The sequence below is a fragment of the Tympanuchus pallidicinctus genome, unplaced genomic scaffold, assembly GCF_026119805.1.
Source record: "Tympanuchus pallidicinctus isolate F22 unplaced genomic scaffold, pur_lepc_1.0 scaffold44, whole genome shotgun sequence".
NCBI lineage: Eukaryota > Metazoa > Chordata > Aves > Galliformes > Phasianidae > Tympanuchus > Tympanuchus pallidicinctus.
Window position 1 is genome coordinate 240084 of NW_026294763.1, and position 16825 is coordinate 256908.

The 16825-nt window shown below is 50.1% G+C and overlaps 2 protein-coding genes across 2 annotated transcripts in view; one reads left to right on the top strand and one right to left on the bottom strand.

The window, feature by feature from the left end:
• The window catches only part of LOC128090180 (cytosolic purine 5'-nucleotidase-like), a 587975-nt gene that overhangs the window by 25419 nt on the left and 545731 nt on the right, over nucleotides 1–16825 (bottom strand). The gene's annotated exons all lie outside the window — the stretch shown is intronic.
• LOC128090161 (uncharacterized) lies at nucleotides 41–1500 on the top strand. The gene is made up of 5 exons (XM_052702268.1): nucleotides 41–452; nucleotides 551–610; nucleotides 710–781; nucleotides 877–945; nucleotides 1043–1500. Exons 1-5 carry the CDS (start codon nucleotides 167–169, stop codon nucleotides 1498–1500), a joined length of 945 nt encoding a protein of 314 aa, XP_052558228.1. The 5' UTR covers nucleotides 41–166.

A 16825-nucleotide genomic window follows, 5' to 3' on the forward strand; every position in this document is an offset into this window, starting at 1 on the left:
GCCCAGTGTCCGGGGACAGGGAGCGCAGTTCCCACCCGGGGGGCCGCCTCCATCTGTGCGTCAGCTCCCACCTTGGGGGCTGCACCCAGGGACGGCTCCCCCCGCGGCCCCTGCCCACCGCTGGGGACATCCCCTGCAGGCAGGGACACCGCAGCCCCCGCAGCCGATGGGGCTGTGGCCTGGGGCCGTGTTCCACGCGCAGCCCCCGCAGCCCGCAGGCGGCTGCCCGCTGCAGGACCCCCATCGCCGCGTCCTTCCGCCGGCACCTCCAGCGCAGCAGCAGGGGCTCCCCGCGCCCTGCACCCTGCCCGCCAGCTGGCAGCAGGCGCCGGGGCCCTTTGCAGATGCCGTGGTGCTCACGGAGGGCCAGGGGCACCCGGCGCCCACCCACGCGTGCCCCCAACCCACCGCGGCTCCGCTCGGCTGCAGCGGCGCGGCGCTGGACTCAGGTGGTGAGTTTGGGGGCTGCAGGGCGGGCGGCAGGCTGTCCGCACCGGGCAGCTGTGGGAAGGCTGGCATCGCCTCACTGGGGACGTTCTTGCTTTTCCAGCGGCGACAGCGAGCGCAGACGTGGCGGAGGACGTTGCTGATCTGCTCCCGTGGATCAGCGGTGAGTGTGGGGTCTGCAGAGGGGGCGGGTGGGCGTCCGCGCCGACGGGGGGTGGGAAAGCTGGCAGTGCCCCTGTGGGGATCTTCTTGCTCTTTCCAGAACTGACATCCAACGCAGGCATCCCGGTCGACACCTCGGAGATCGACGATGTGCTGGCGTGGCTCAGCAACGGTGAGTTGAGGGGCTGCGGAGCAGGCGGGGATGTCTGCACCGAGGGGCTGTGGGAAAGCTGGCCCTGACCCTTGGGGATTTCCTTCCTTCTCCAGAAGGGACCCCCAGCTCAGCCGTTCCAGGGGACAAGGAGGACATCGACAGTCTGCTCACCTGGATCGCTGGTGAGTGCAGGGGCCGCAGCGGCGGCGGGCGGATGTCCGCCCCGAGTGGCTGTGGGAAGGCTGCCGTCATCGTTCTGGGGGGGTTTTGCTTTTCCAGAAGCGTCGAGTTGCCCGGAGGTCCCCCAGCCGCCACTGCCAGCCGTCCCCAGCAGCCTCAGCACCTCTCCTGCCATCGGAGCGGCCCCCGACCTTCTCACGAGCGGCAGGCAGCTCAGCAGAGAGGCGCAGGCTGTCGCCGGGCCCCTCGGGGAGCCGTGCTCAGGGCAGCCGGCATCCTCTGAGTCTCGGCTCCGCGAGCACCTGATGGAGGAGGCGCGGCAGAGGCAGCCCCGGGTGCTTCTCGCCCGCCTGGCGCTGCCGCCCGGCTGCACCTCCTGCCGCGTGCCGGACAGCCGCCGCCAGGGTGGCACCGAGCCGGCCGAGTGCCCGGCGCCCGCCCGCAGCGCCAGGAAAGGCAGGAGCAGAGGGCGCGAGCAGCGCAAGGACGGCGTCCCGGCCGGGAAGAGGAAGCCGCCCCCGGGCCAGGACGCTCCGCGGCAGAAACGGCGGCGCTAGGCGAGGCCGGCCGGGCTCAGCCTCAGCGGGAGCGGCTGCGGAAAGCGGCCCGCAAAGAAGGCGCAGCTGAGGCGCGGCCACGGCCCGCAAATGAGGCTCCCTGCAGCCCCGGGCTCCTCGCCGGCCCCTGCGGCACAGAGAGCAGCGGCGGTGCTCCAGGGGCACCGGCACCGGCCCCAGCGCTGCCCCTCCAAACCTGGGCTGTCCACCGACGTCATCTTGGACCGCTCCATTATCTGACACGATGTTCAATTAGGTTACATTGCATTAAATTATTAAAGGTTTTATATTCACTTTCCTACGCCTCCGCTTGCAGTCATTCACGCAGCACTAAACCCCCCCAGAGCCCAGTGCCCACCTGCGGGGCAGCACAGAGGGCCGTGTCCCAGTGCTGCCCCCAGCAGCCCCATCCCTCCCCTCCGAAATCCCCTGCCCTCCTCAGGCAGCACTACCTGGGGAAGGCTTGGCGTGGGATTCTGGCAGAGCTGGGGCGGCTCAGCCTGCAGAACAGGAGGCTCAGGGAGATCCCATCACAGCCATCGGTCCCTGCGGGGAGATGCAAAGAGGACGGAGCCAGGCTGTGCCCGGCGGTGCCCAGCAGCGGGACTGGAGGCTCACGCTGCAGCACAGCAGGTTTCCCCGTTTGGCTGAGTACCTCGAGGTGGCAGCAGGACCCCCAACAACGGAAACGTCTGCCTCCAGAGCCCCTTGTATGGCTGGGATATGATGGAGGGTGTAATAAACGTAGGACATGCACAGGGCGTATGATTATCGTGACACAGGGATGACATTTTCATATCTCCTTTCTGTTATATTGCCAGATAGCATTTCAGTGTTAAGGAAGTATGAATCACTGAAGAGTATTCTAGTGTAATGTAAGCCTAACAGGGCACTGTCCTGTAATAACACAGAGTGAGCCTTACATGTTATCATTCAGTTTAGTTACCTAAAGCAAAGCAAAACATAGAAAACAAACAAACAAACACAATAGCGCCTCGCCTCGCCTCGCCTCTCCTCCTTCACAAACTGCACAGTGGTTTTATGGAAAACAATTGGTTAAACTGCTAACCCAAACTCCTATTTTGTATAATTATGAGATGTACTGTAAGTCCAGAAAGAAAATCCGTACTCCAGAGACACACAAAACCACGGAGCATTTGTGCTGCTCCTTTAAAGACGAGCATTTCCAAAAGAGGGCACCAGATACCAGATACTTTTAAACTGCATTCCTGCTGCTTTCTTGAGCCTATTTCCCTCTCCTCTCCACACAATTTCCTCCAAGGCAGATACGGACCGCCCTCAATAGAAAGTTCACACATTTTGGCTGTCATATGTTGTGCTTTTCGACACCAAAACTTGCCTTATCTTTGTGCTGGAATAATCTCTTTTTTATTGAAGTTTGGCTGCGCGGTGGGGAATCATCGATGTTTCACCTTGTTATCGCATTCACAGCCACAGCAGAGCAGCATAGAAATGGTTTTCCTACTGGGTTCTGGGCCAGGGAGGGGATGTCTGTTGCCAAACGGGAAGCAGGGGCTGGACTGGGACGAGGTGCCATCCCAGTGTCACAGCTCATCCGCACTCGGAGCGTTGGCTCCTGCCCCCAGGGATGCATTGCTCTGTGTGATGCTAGGAGCAGGGACACGGGGGGTTAAATGTGGCCTTCCTCTCTGGGCCATTTCCTTTTACCTCTTGGTCAAAGAGAACTGTGCAGTCCCAGAGGACTCGGTCTAGTTGAACATGACAGACCAAATCATCTGTGGACTGACCAAAGCTCTGCAGGAAACCCCATGGTTTGCTCCCCTTTGCTCTCTCGCCCTCCATAAACAAGTCTGGTGACAGCTGAGCTTTCCCAGGCTATGGGACAACTCTGTACCAGATTCCCATCCCACATTTTTGCCTTAAGTCAGGTGTGTTTTGTCCTTTCCTCTGCTCATCTTGCAGCAGCAAGGCACCGAGCGCAGGAAAAGGCCCTCTAGGAGTGCTGTACTGTGAGTCAGGGCTCAGCATCTGGGTCAAAGCCTCCTGAGATCAGGCATCTGAAGAAACACAGCAAAACAACTCTGCCCATCACAGGACAGGAGGGAATGCAGGGAAACGAACCTCGCTCCTCTGATTAGATCCACACCTCGTGCCCACATCGGCTCAGAGCTGGGAGCGGAACGCTGTTCTGCTCTTCTGCTGCCTCAGCAATGGTGCAGAGGTTCATGGATACCACCGTGGCCCTGCTGCTCCAGATGACATCCTCTATTCTAAATAGGAGCAGCTTGTGTGCAAGAGGCTGTTTTCACTGCACCTGAATTCATTCATCTGCCCAGAACTAACGGCAGAGGCATAAAGAAACACGTTTCATCTCGCCCTGGGCGCCGTGCAGCCCCACTGAGTGCTTTCCTCTGAGCACTGATGCAGTATTTTTGCATGCATGTGAAATCAAATGCCAGGAGAACACAGGAAAGAAAAAAAAGTGAGTTAAGTTTCCTTTGAGAAAAGGAGAGAGAAGGGACCTCTTTTCCCAGAGCCATTGATTTACTGTGAGGAGAGTTTTAAACGAGCCCTTGTACATTGAAGCCCTAAGTCATTAGAGGAGAGCAGGGACAGGCTGATGACTTGCTGACACCCTGAGCTTTCAATGGTATTGATAGAAAATGTGGCATTGAAGGAGGGTTCTTTTCTGGGGGGGAGTGTTGTTTTTTTTCCAGGCTGCACTGCCAGATAATGTCAGATGGCAGAGAACAATGTGAATTCCCATAGAGATCTATAAATAACAGCCATAAACGTGCCTCATAAATTACTCAAAGGGTTATTTTCTTCCCTCTCTCACATTCAAATTCAGTTTCACTCGTCCAGTTCCTCACCCTGAGCTGCCACATAGGAAGCTTGGGTAGAAATCTCTGAGCAGTCAGGGCAGGGTTAGGGCTGGGGCTCTGCAGTGCGGATTTCCAGTACTGCAGGCACAAAGCAGTGCTGCCAGGAGGGTTCCACCTAAGGCCAGGTCCTCGTGATGTGTGTCCAAAAGAGCTGTAGAGTTGTAGAATCTTAAAAGTTGGGAAAGACCACCAAGATGAAGCCCATCCAACAACCCGTCCCCATCGTTTCCACTCATAGGATCGTTAAGGTTGGAAAAAGTCTTCAGGATTAATCAGTCCAGCCATCAACTCATTCCCACCTGTGGGATCCCACAGGGTCGTTGAATCATTAGGGCTGGAAAAGACCTCCAAGGTCATCCAATCCAACTGCCAACCCATAGCCACCACGCCTGCTAAGCCACAACCCTAAGTGTCACACTGGGGGCATCTGGGAGGCCCTGGGGGACAACCAAAGTGACATGAGGCTGTCCTGGGACATAGAGACACTTGAGATGCATCAGGAACATCCCAGAAGATGACAGAATCATACAGAATCACAGAATGGCCAGGGTTGGAAGGGACCTCAAGGATCATGAATCCCCAAACCCCTGCCACACGCAGGGCCACCAACCTCCACATTTCACAGCAGCCCAGGCTGCCCAGGGCTCCATCCAACCTGGCCTTGAACACCTCCAGGGATGGACGGGGCATCCACAGCCTCTTTGGGCAGCTGTTCCAGCACCTCACCACTCTCATAGCAAAGAACTTCCCCCTAACATCCAACCTCAATTTCCCCTCCCTCAACTTAAAACCATTTCCCCTTGTCCTGCTGTTATCTGCCCTTTCCAAGAGTTGATACCCTCCTGTTTTGTAGGCTCCTTTTTGGTGCTGAAAGGCTGCAGTGAGGTCACCCCACAGCCTTCTTTTCTCCAGGCTGAACAGGGATGTCCAAGGAGACATGAAGATGTAAGGGGAGCCACAGACATGTTTTGGGGACTATGGGGACATTCAAACATTTCTAGGGATATCAAAGGGTCACCAGGAATGTCCAAGGGGACATGGGACCACCTGAAGGGACTCAGGGCCACCTGAGGGCTCTCCATGACCATACCCTGCCCATCTGTGATTTTCACCACTGGTGGAGGGTTTGAACTGAAACACACAGTGCATCTGAATCATAGAGAAAACCCATGCCATGGCAAAGGCTTTTGTTTTTCCCTTCAACGGTGCTTTGGTTTTGTGAGTATCCTGCAGGGAGGGAGTATTTCTGGTATAGGCTGTGCTTTGAGGAGGAGAGACAGAAGGCTGAAGACGTACAGAACACAGAGAGACAGTGGAAGGGAAAGGTCACATCCAGCATCACAAAACAACTCGGTGCTGCAGCCAGAGGTTTAGAGAGCCCGTGTCTGCAATACAGAGCCCAGCTTTGCAATATAGAAAGCTTGTCTTTGCAACAGAGAGCCTATCTTTGCAATACAGAGCCTGCCTTTGCTAAGCAGCATAGTCCCAAAAGGCATAAACTAGTCAAATGTGAGGAGTGTGATGGTAGATGCTGCCTGTGTCTGTGCATACGCCTAAAACCTCAGGAAAGGCAGTTCTTGTCCACATGTGCTGAAGCCAAGGTGCCTCTGGTGCAGCCATGCTTGGCTCCAAGTGATCTCTGCTTATATGTAAGCACTGCCACATAGAAAAGTGATTAATTGACAGATTAATTGTCTGACCCCAAAAGGGACGGTGATGAAAGATGAGCTTGGCTGAGGATTTACAGCTCAGGCTCCCTATTGCCATAGCAGGACATAGTCAGGCGAGGTTATTATGCTGAGTGTTAATGGCAGTGTGAAAGCCTCTCCATCACCTCTCACTGTTGATGCCTCTGCCCTAGCTGTGAAATGGCACCTCCTGTTCAGCTGCTGCTTCTGATTAAAGCAGAAGGGGAATAGGATGGGGCAGAGAGGAAAAGCCAGCGGATGAGCGCAAGCAGCATGGAGAAGAGGAAGGGTGCAACGTTCAGCTTTCCAGAGAGATAAAAGGTGCTGGGCTTTGTTCCTCTGATGGCTGCCCTTTGGAATGAGAGCCACTATCTTTGCCCAGCACAGAGTCTGTGCTAAGGATGAGTCCTTAGTATGTATTAACATGTACATGAACATCTAATTAGTATTTACACCATGAGGAACTTACACTCTGGATACCCTGAGGGCAGAGCGCTTTGCCCTGGGTCTGAGGCACACAGTGCCATGTGGAGCACGACCAGAAGGAGATGGGTGGAGGAGGTGAGTTTAAAACTGGAGAGGAGAACCAGTGGATGGATTGATGTGGGTGATGGTGACCCTGGAGATGCCCAACCCATCCAGATTGGCTGCAGGTTGTTCTTAGGTGTGCAAGATGTGACACACCGCTGCTCCCCAGAGTGCTGGGAGCAGCATTCCAGGAAGCAGACAAGTCCAAGCAGGCTCATTTTCCCCCATTTTTAATGTGAACATGGCACTGGGAGCCAGGCAGGTTACAGTGGGTCTCCTCACCCTGTAGCCTCTCACTGATGCTCTCCTTGTGCCAGGAGCTGTGTGGTTCTCCAGCCCTTATGTAGTCTATAGCCCTTATATACTATAAGGTGTCACTTCCCTCGGTGACACCAACACGCTTTGCATGTCCAACAGGTTCAACCAGCTGCTCAGATATGAAACATGTCATGTCCTAGCAAACCTTGGCCCAAAAGGCACACATTCATCTCTATTTCAGGTCTGATTCTTTCTGTTTCATTTTAGCAGAGCCGCTCTGGATTTGCACCAAATTCCGATGCCAGTTTTGCTGCTGTGACTCTTCCTGTTTTCACAACGTTCCTGCTCCAGGTTTGGATCCAAGGTGATGAAGCCCACGTCATCCTTGGCAAGAGGTTGGATGAGCTCCATAGGCTGATGGTAGAGATCACATTTCAGCTCGCAGCATCTTCCTCTCTGGCTCTGGCTGAGGAATCGTGCTGGGAACTTCAGCGAGAACAAACCAGCTGAAAACAGTTCTGAACAGTTTGCTTCCCCAGTTGGTGAAGGAAGCACCGCACTAAAGCTCCCATAGGACCACTTCAATTCCCATTTGTAAGAGTGGAAAGAGTGGATTTTGTGCTTTATTGCACAAACCGCACAGCCATCACATTTGTGTCTCAATAGGAAGAATAAGGAAAACAGCCCCAGTTCTACACAGAGCTGAAATACAACCTCAGTGCTGGTTTGTGCCACCACTGGGAGCCTTTTCTCCTACAGATTGTGTAAGGGAGGAAGGATCTGCCCTGCGATCAGCTGCAGAAGTCAGAAATCAGAAAAGTGCTTCTGGATGTGGTTTAGTGGGCAATATTGGTGGTTGGTGAAGGGCTGTACTTGGTGATCTGAGAGGTCTTTTCCAACCTTCGTGGCTCTGTGGTTCTTGCCACACTGGCAATGCTTACAATGAAGGTTGAAGTGGATGCCATGCCTGTGCCCGTTTCTCATTCTGGAGGCAACGAGCTCCTTTACTTCATGCCTCTGTTCACCTTTTGTAAAACAGAGATGTGATTCTGACCACATTTGTGAGGAGCTTGGAGTTCTCCTGATGAAGCTGCCACACCAGGTCTGTGCTATCACGGTAAATATCCTCACTTTTATCCTTGTGGCAGAGACATTGGTCAGATTGTTCGAAGCAAATAAAATCCCTTGGGCTCAGAATTTATCAGATCCACCACCAGCAGCAAAAAATCTCTGAGCAGAGAGCAGTTCCCTTAACCCTGGCACGGTCCAGCAAGCCCTCAGAGCATCCCCAGTGCTGCAATGAAACTGCTGCGGCCTTTCTGGGGAAGCAGCTTTGGGGTTGGCTGGCGGTCAGCTCCGATGAAGGGGGGTGGTGCTGAGTTTTACTGGGCAGCCCCTTCTGATGTGACAACCAAGGGAAACCTCATCAGCACAGCTCTGAGAAAACCCTTCCTCAGCCAGACCCGAATCTGAGGGCAAAAAATGAGCAAATAAACCAGTATTTTTTTTCCTGGGACTTGTATTTACAATGTGAGCAACATCCAGCAGAGGGCAAGATTCCCTCATCCAAGCTCAAAATCTCTCCTTCCCGCACAGGGATGATCAAAACTCGCTTCAGTCAATGGGAGTATTTCCATTCACTTCAATGGGATTTGAATTGGACTTTTTCAGTATAAAACATCCTAGAAAATTGTTTTATACAAACTTAGAAACAAGGTTTTATAAACTGAGAAAAGCCAACCCTGCGTGCAGACACTGGCATTGGTGCACTTTGGACTTAGCTGCTACTTGTCAGGCTGATGTTCAACACTCCTTTTATTTAGAATAAGCTTATTTTTTAAATACCCATGTTATGAAAAAGCCACATCAACAGAGGGGAAGAAGCAACCGCGCGTCGTCTTTGGTGGGAGTAATACCTGGGCCAAAGCAGCACAGAAAAAAAGCCTCCCCAGTAATGTTTGCAAAGCTCTGTCGTGTTTGCTGATGAGAGATTCTGTTGAAGCGCAATGTGTTTGCTGCAAGTTCTCCCTCCCGCCTGCTGCACGGTCTCCAGGCAAATATCTTTGCCCTTTTGAATAATACGGTGTGGAGTGGAAAGATAAACTCCTGCAATCATCCCTTTCCTCAGTGTGGCTGGGCTGAAGAGACAAACTGCTTCCTTTGGCGCTGCTGCTAGCAGAAAAATGGGCCCTGGTGTGTATGAGGGAAGATGGGAGCCTGAGGATGCCAGGGTTCGGTGCAGAGCCAGCTCCCAAAGGAACTACAGAGACCTCATTTGGCATCTCCAGCCTGTGACAGAGGGGAGGAGGAGGGGCTGTCACCTGCTTGTCACAAATGCCGCAAGTAGGAGCGTGCCCAGTTGTAATACGAGGAGTTGAACCTGATGATCTGTGTGGGTTCCTTCCAGCTCAGAACATCCCATAATTCTGCCATCCCACTTCCCCCAGTGCCCTCCCCAGTTCCCCCAACATCACTGCCTCCATCCCTGCGTCTTACATCCCATTGCCCCCATCCTGTTGCCCTCATCCCAGTGCCCTACACCCCATTACTCCAATCCCTGCTCCCTCCATCCCACTGCCTCCATCCCTGTTCTTCTCATCCCATCTCCCCCATCCCATTGCTTCCATCCCAGTTCCCCCATCCCGGTGTCCAGTAGTTGGGCTCGAGGATACTTGGAGATCCAAATAGGAATGTTCCATGGTTCTATGATACAAGGATCTGAGAGCACTGCTTGAGTGAGGTTCTCATCCAGCCCGGTCCTACCAAAGGAAAAGGATTGGAAACACGCTTGGTGCCCTCTGTTCTCTGCCGAGTTTCTTTCAGTCTTCAGCAGTGCCAAAACTTGCACTAACTCTAAAGTTACATCCCTGAAGCACCAGAACAGCTCAGGAACATCTTGAGCAGATAATATTAGCACATCTCCCAGTTTGGAAGTGCAGTTTCAGGGGAGTGGAAATTCCTATTTTGAGAAAAATCTCTTGACTTCAGGCCTGCCATAGGAGTTGGATTTAGAACTAAGGTAAACTGCAGATGTAGTCATATATCTGTGTTTGCTCCTGGCCAGAAATTATTCATCCATGGGCTTTGGTTGCATGAAGGCATTCCCAGTGACCAGCAGTCACTGTGGAAGGATGCAAGAATGGCTGTAGCCTGGCTTCCAAAGGGAAGAGAATATAGTGTAAACCAGCAGGGAAGAGAAACATCACTCCCATTTTCAAGAAATAGAGAAAGGAAGACCCAGGGGAGGAAAGGAAGACCCTGCATGCTGTGATCCTCATGGCTATGCCTGGGAAGGTCACGGAGAAGATTCTCCTGGAGGAGATATTAAAGCACATGAGGGATGAACGGGTGATCTGAGACAGCCAGCATGGCTTCACCAGGGGCAGGCAGGGCCTTACCCATCTGGAGGCCTTCTGTGATGGAATGACAGCACTGGTGGACAAGTGAAAGACAACTGATATTGTCTACCTGGACTCCTGCAAGAGATGGGCCCTCACCACATCCTTATCTCTAAATGGAGAGTTATGGGTTCAAAGTGTGGACTGCTCAGGGGATAAGGAATGTTTGGATGTTTGTAGCCAGAGGGCTGTTGGCAGTGGCTCTTTGTGAAGGTGGGGAGGGGTCATGGTGTTCCCTAGGGGTCCATCCTGCGACTGGTGCTCTTTGACGTCTTGATTGGTGACATCGATGATGGCATTGAGCAAGCTTAATTTGCAAGCTTGCAGATGACACCAAGCTGAGTTGGTGATGCAGTTGGTACAGCAGAAGGAAGGGATGCCATTCATGGAGGCCTTGATAAACATGGAAAGCCCTTGTGAACCGAATGAGGTTGAACAAAGCCAAGTGCAAGATGCTGGGATGGGGCAATCCCAGATATGTGTACAGATGGGAGAAGAATTCCTTGAGAGCAGCTCTGAAGAAAAGAGCCTGGGGTTTCTGATGGATTAAAAGCTGGCCATGAGGCAGCAGTGTGCTCCTGGTGTTGGATGGCCGACATCCACCATCCTGTGCTGCATCAACAGGGGGGTGGCAGCAGGAAGAGGGAAGGGCTTGCCTCTAAATATTGTTTTGTTTTGAAATAATGATTGCTTAGTTAATTCCCTTATGGGTCCAAGCATTTGAGGTTGAACTATCACATTCATTAGACACTCATTTAGTCTTATTAGAAGGCTGTCAGTGATTCATGATGTTGCTTGGCAATCTGTCCTGATGGAGATTTGCTGTCTCCAATTAAAACAAGAATACGTCCCATTTCTAATTTTTCTTCCAGGCACCAACTTCTTCAAATGAAGCAATAGGGCAGAATGGGTCTCAGAGAGATCTCAGCAATCCCAGAGAGAATGGAAACGCCACTGCTGTGTCACAGTTTGGACTGGAGCTGCAGGGCTGGGGGCTGCAGGGTGATGTTACGAACACAGACCTGAAACAGGCAGAGTCCTTTTATTTTGGTCATCTTAGAAAAAGACTTCTGACTTTTTAAAGAATGATTATTATTTTTTAAGGGGACTCTGCTTCTTTGCCTTTGAACAATTCCTGCCTTGCCATTTACTGGGAAGGTCTCTCTCCTAAATTTAGATCAGATCATTATTCGCTTTTCTAAGAAGTGCTAATATCCCTTAGGTTAAGAATAATTAGATGCTAATTTTCAGAACCTGAAAGGAAATCATACCCCTAATTCAATCCATCATTTAAAGTAAAATAGCTGGTTTAAAAGGCACACATAACTACATTAAACAAAAGTCTAGCCATTCTTTTTTTCCTAAACAAAAATTAACCTCAATACAAATTAAGAGGATACGACGCTAGTTAGATTAATGAGACCAATTAGGCTAATGCACTTCTAAAGCTCCTCCAGCCCCGTGCTGCTTGATTCTCAAGTCTCCAGTGTCCAGCTTACAGCTGATGCTGTATCTTCCCATGGTGCCCACAGCTCTTCTCCCCCACATAACAGCAGGGTACCACTGCTTTCTCTCCCCAGCCTTGCCTTCAGGAGCTCTTCTTACCCCAGCTTTGCTTTCAATCCTGCAGAGCTGAGCAGACCACAAGATGGCAAGGCTGTGCCAAACATGCCCGCAAAGTGCTGGGGATGCAACAGGTGTTTATTGGCCAATTTCATGTTTGCCACCTGCTTTGATAGACGCTGAATTGTGTTTTTATAGGCAGCTTCCAGCAAAACAAATGTCCCCAGCACTGTGCTTGATGTGAATGCTGGGCTCTGGAGTGCCGAGGCAGTTTGCAGCACCAGGGAGGGGTGAATGATTCTCACGACTCTTTTGGAGCCTTTTAATATGCAAAGAGCCATATGTAAATATAGCTGGAGATGAAATTTATATTGCAGTATTTCCTGGTGAAGCCAGCAGACACTCCAGGCAGGTTACAAATGAAACAACAACCCAGGCAAGGCTTGCAATTTAATTTAACTGTCTCTTTTTGGGTATGTGTCATGCATTCAGAATTAGAGAAATGAATTCCCAATCAAATGCTCTTTGGATATGACAACACAGTGAAAAGCATGGAAATGCCTTAAAATAGCCTGCTAACAACCACATGGAACCTATTCTTTTTGGCAAAAGGAGGAGGCAGTTTATGGGTCTGGACTTACTGCTCATAAATAACTACATATTCCTTTTTCTTAGCATTGGCATGTTTTTGGCTTTTCACATTTGCTGTGCACGTTATAAATTCTCATACAACTATTCAGTGGATGGGAATGCACTGGGTTTTGGGGTGGGCATGAATTTATCCCATCTGAGCTGTCTGAAGCAAGTTCTCTGCTAATATTGCAGTGAAATTCCCCCAGGACTGGTTGTTCTGAGTCTTCCTGCAGAATCTATTCTGCTTGTTTCACTGATTCCTAAATATCATTTTTCTAAAGGTGAGTGGCAGCAAATGAGTTTAAGCAAAAAGCAGCTGTGGTTTGTTGTCTCCATGTTCTGCAATGCTTGTTAGCATCTGAAGCTTAAGAGGTAAATAGCAGCTCTGGTGCTGGAGCAGGGGAAGGCAGGAACAGCAGGATTAAATTCAGCTGGTGACTGGTGGTGGTCCTGGGGTTGGTGCTGGGACTGACCCTGCAAAATATCTTAATGGTGACCTGGATGAGGGCACTGAGCGCACCCTCAGCAAGTTTGCAGTTGACACCAAGTTGGGAGAAATATTGATCTGCCTGGGGGAAGGAATGCCCTACAGAGGGACCTGGACAGGCTGAGTGATGGGCTGAGACCAACGGGATGTGATTCAACAAGACCAAGCGCCAGGCCCTGCACTTTGGTCACGACAACCCCATGCATTGCTGCAGGCTTGGGGCAGAGCGGCTGGAAGGCTGTGGGAAGGAAAGGGATCTGGGGGTGTTGGTCACTGCTCTGCTGAACGTGAGCCAGCAGTGTGCCCAGGTGGCCAAGAAGGCCCTTCACTACCAGAAGGACATCTAGGCATTGGAGCGTGTCCAGAGAAGGGCAATGAAACTGTGAGGGGTCTGGAGCACAAGTGTTATAGGGAGCAGCTGAGGGAAAAGGGGCAGTTCATATGGAGAAGGGGAGGCTCAGAGGAGACCGCACTGATCTTTCCAACTCCCTGAAAAGAGGTTGTGGTGAGGCGTGGGTCTGCCTCTGCTTCCAGGTAACAAGCGATGGGATGAGAGGTGATGGCTTCAAGTTGCATCTGAAGAGGTTCAGAGGTTCAGAGTGGATATTAAGAGCAAATTCTTAGAAAGTGGTCATTGGCACAGGCTGTCCGGGGAGGTGGTTGAGTCACTGTCCCTGGAGGTGTTCAGTGTGGGGACGTGGCACTGAGAGACTTGGTCAGTGGGCATGGAGGGATGGGCTGGGGTTGGACCTGGTGTTCATAGAGGTCTTTTCCACCCTTAGTGACTCTATAAACACAACCTGGTGACAGAATGCAGCTCTCAGTACGGGCCACCTTGCAGTAGTGTCTGAACTCTGCACCAATTAATGCAAACTTAAGAGAAATTCTTATGTAGGAAATGTGATTTTGCCGTGATGGCATTCTGAATGACTGGAAGAGAGAATCAGTTTTCCAAGAGTCGAGATAAATGCATTTAGCAATGCTTCTTGGAACCAACTTGTCTTCCTTTTTATATGTATCCAAGGAGAGAAATGTTTCTAAAAACCAAAACTCACTGGTAATAGTCTTCCTACCAGCCCCCTCCTCCACTGTATCTCTGGATATAGCACTGTTAGTTTGAGATTTCTATGTCTCTCGAGGGAAACGGAGAACATTCCTGAATCTAAAGTAGCATTTTGGAATCCCTGAGCTGGAGTTCAGATGGCACAGCCTCTCTCAAGGATAAATCATGGGAGCTGCCAACATGTGGGATATTTGTTTAATAGGCGTGGGGCCAACAAACATAGATACTGTTTACTTAATTTGCTAATAAATAGTAAATGCTTCATCTCGGACTGGATCTGTGCAATTTTTCAGTAGCAACATGATGATAAAGAAGTGTCCTGGCTGAATGTGGGCAGTGTTAACAAAAATCTGACTTATTGTGAGCTTGCATTTGCTGCCAGCTGCCTCCATCTCAGCAGCTGTGGTGAGAAAAAAAAGGCCAGTGAAGAAGGCACATTAGCTTTATGTCAACACCAAACACGACACGATCAGGATTTTTATTAAAAATTACTATTTAATCGTAAAAACCAACTCAACCCACCAATCGGCGGAAGAAAAACTCTTTGTTGGCTTGAAATCTTGCAGTGATTCTTGTTTAGCCCAAGCAGAATTTTTCCAATTTTCAACCCTCTGGAGTTGGTCCTGTACAATCTCAGGACTACTGGGAGACGATCGAGGGAAGGCAATCGAATGTTGCTGCATTCATCCATTCCTCTACGTTACCTTCACCAGCTAAGTTAGCATGAAATCTGGACAGAAGCTGGGTCCAGCATTCAGCAGCATGGGTTGGGTCATTATTCCCTAGCTGTGTAGGTTCATAGAGGTTCAACCATAGGTTCAACCATACGGGTTGTGACTGAAACTGCTTTATGTCATATATGATGGCCTGCTTGTCGCTAGGGGCTTCCCTGGAAACCCTGTTTTTTGTGAGATTAAGCCTGTGCTGATGATGAGTGGGAATCTGTGTTGAAGTCAACTAGAGTTGACGTCGTGTAGAGATACACCACAGTGGTACGCAGACAGGAGGTGACTGCAAATGTGAGTGTGTGGTTGTCCACAGTGAGGAAACAAGCAACAAATGGGTGATTTGATGATGCCCTCTCACACTCCCCTCCCTTTCCTTTCCAACAGGTACATGGAGGACTGAAGAAGCAAGTTAAGAAGCCACATAATGAGATATGTGCACTTATTTTGATATACAAGCCCAGGGCAGGTTTTTCTATTTGAAAAGGAATCTTACACAGAGCTCAAGTTTCTAAAATAGGTCTTCAGTTGATAAATTTATGTCACAGGGCTTTATTTTTGTGTCCCACTTAAGTCAAGGAAATAGAAGATGTAGGTCTGGAGAACCATTCACTTGTGCTAATGTAATTATTTGCTGGGTCAAACCATGCTCAGTTTTACACCCAGTGAAGTTAGTGGTTTCAAATATAGGAAACATCCATTTTTTACCTTTTTTTTTTTCTTCCCCCTCCTTCTTGATGTCTGCCAAAATGTCAGGAAGAAAATGCAAAACAAAAGGCAAACAAACCCAGAAAGCTTCTATCTTTCCTATCTGTCAGGCGCTGTGTTTTCTTGAAGACAAAGCAGCAATCGCAACAATAAAATCCAATCACAACAAACTGTAAAATCTGAAAGCTGTGTGGAAGCTTCTGGTGTGGAAGCGTGGCAGTGTGTGTGGGTATGATCCCCACTCCTTATTTCTTGCTTCTCTCCTGCTGCATACAAGCTAAAGCTGTTATTTCAGCCAACCTTTTAGGAACTCTTTCATAGGGCAAGGGGAAATTGCACTCCGCGAGACAGTGGGTTAACAAATACCTGCTTGGATCTGAGCGTCTTACTGAACAGTAAAATCAGGATACTTTAAAAAATGATAGCATCAAGCCAAAACAAATTGTGGGGAAAGAACAGCATGCTTTCACGCCGTTGTTTCTCCTGTAATTGCCAGCACAGCATCACACATCACTATAAAATGTCCGAACTCCAACAGCGTTGCCCGCTGCTCTGACCTTTGCTGGCAGCTGGACAACAGGACAACACTGCAGCAGCAGATGATTCGAATTGTAGTGAAATTTCCCACTGTGTCTGAATCTCTGTGAAAAAAAATTCCCTCCTCGAGAGCAACAGAGGAATCTCTCAGGGAGACGGAGCGGCGCAGCGCCATCACAGCTCCCCCAGTTCTTCAATCCTGCACTGAGTGCATCTTTGCATATCACTGAGCTTAATTATTTCACAAAACTTTATCTCAGCATGGTTTTAAATATAAAAGATGCAATGGGAACTGTGAGGACAGAAGGTGCTGAGAATCCATCGCGGACATCCCAGGAAGCGGAAAGGAGTGGGAAGTTTATCCCAGAGTAAGTGCTGGCAGCTTCTGCCTGATTTCTGCTGTTGTAATGACATGAAACAAACATCAGGTTTTATTTTATTTTTTTTTCCTGACACGTGTCAGCTTTTCAAAGTCGCTGCTGGCATTTGATGAAGCTCAGCATTCCTGGGACAGTTGGAATAGATCACATCTATTGCAGAGAGGGAATTTAAACACAGTGTGAGTGCTTGGGTTTGGTCAGAAAATCACAGTCAAGTCAGGGAAATAAACCTCTTGTCCAGTGTGTCAGAAAATCTGATTTCTTCCTGGCCTTGTGGCCAGGTTCACAGCAAAGTTTTGTGGCAGAGGAGGGGCCCAGAGCCTCTGTATTAAGAAAGGCTGACATCTTTCTACGTAACTTTATTTTATACAGCTAAAAAAACCCGCACATTTCCTGGACTATTTTCCTGCCATTGATTAAAAATAACCTCTATTGTCTGGCAGTGGACATACTGCTCACAGGGGCATTTTGCACTGTACGTTATGTAGCT

What these genes read in the sequence shown, in the direction of transcription:
- LOC128090161 (XM_052702268.1), top strand. Translation starts at nt 167, where the DNA reads ATGGGGCTGTGGCCTGGGGCCGTGTTCCACGCGCAGCCCCCGCAGCCC. An exon ending in CGCGGCGCTGGACTCAGGTG is followed by an intron (nt 453 to 550) that starts GTGAGTTTGGGG and finishes TTGCTTTTCCAG; the next exon opens with CGGCGACAGCGAGCGCAGAC. An exon ending in TCTGCTCACCTGGATCGCTG is followed by an intron (nt 946 to 1,042) that starts GTGAGTGCAGGG and finishes TTGCTTTTCCAG; the next exon opens with AAGCGTCGAGTTGCCCGGAG.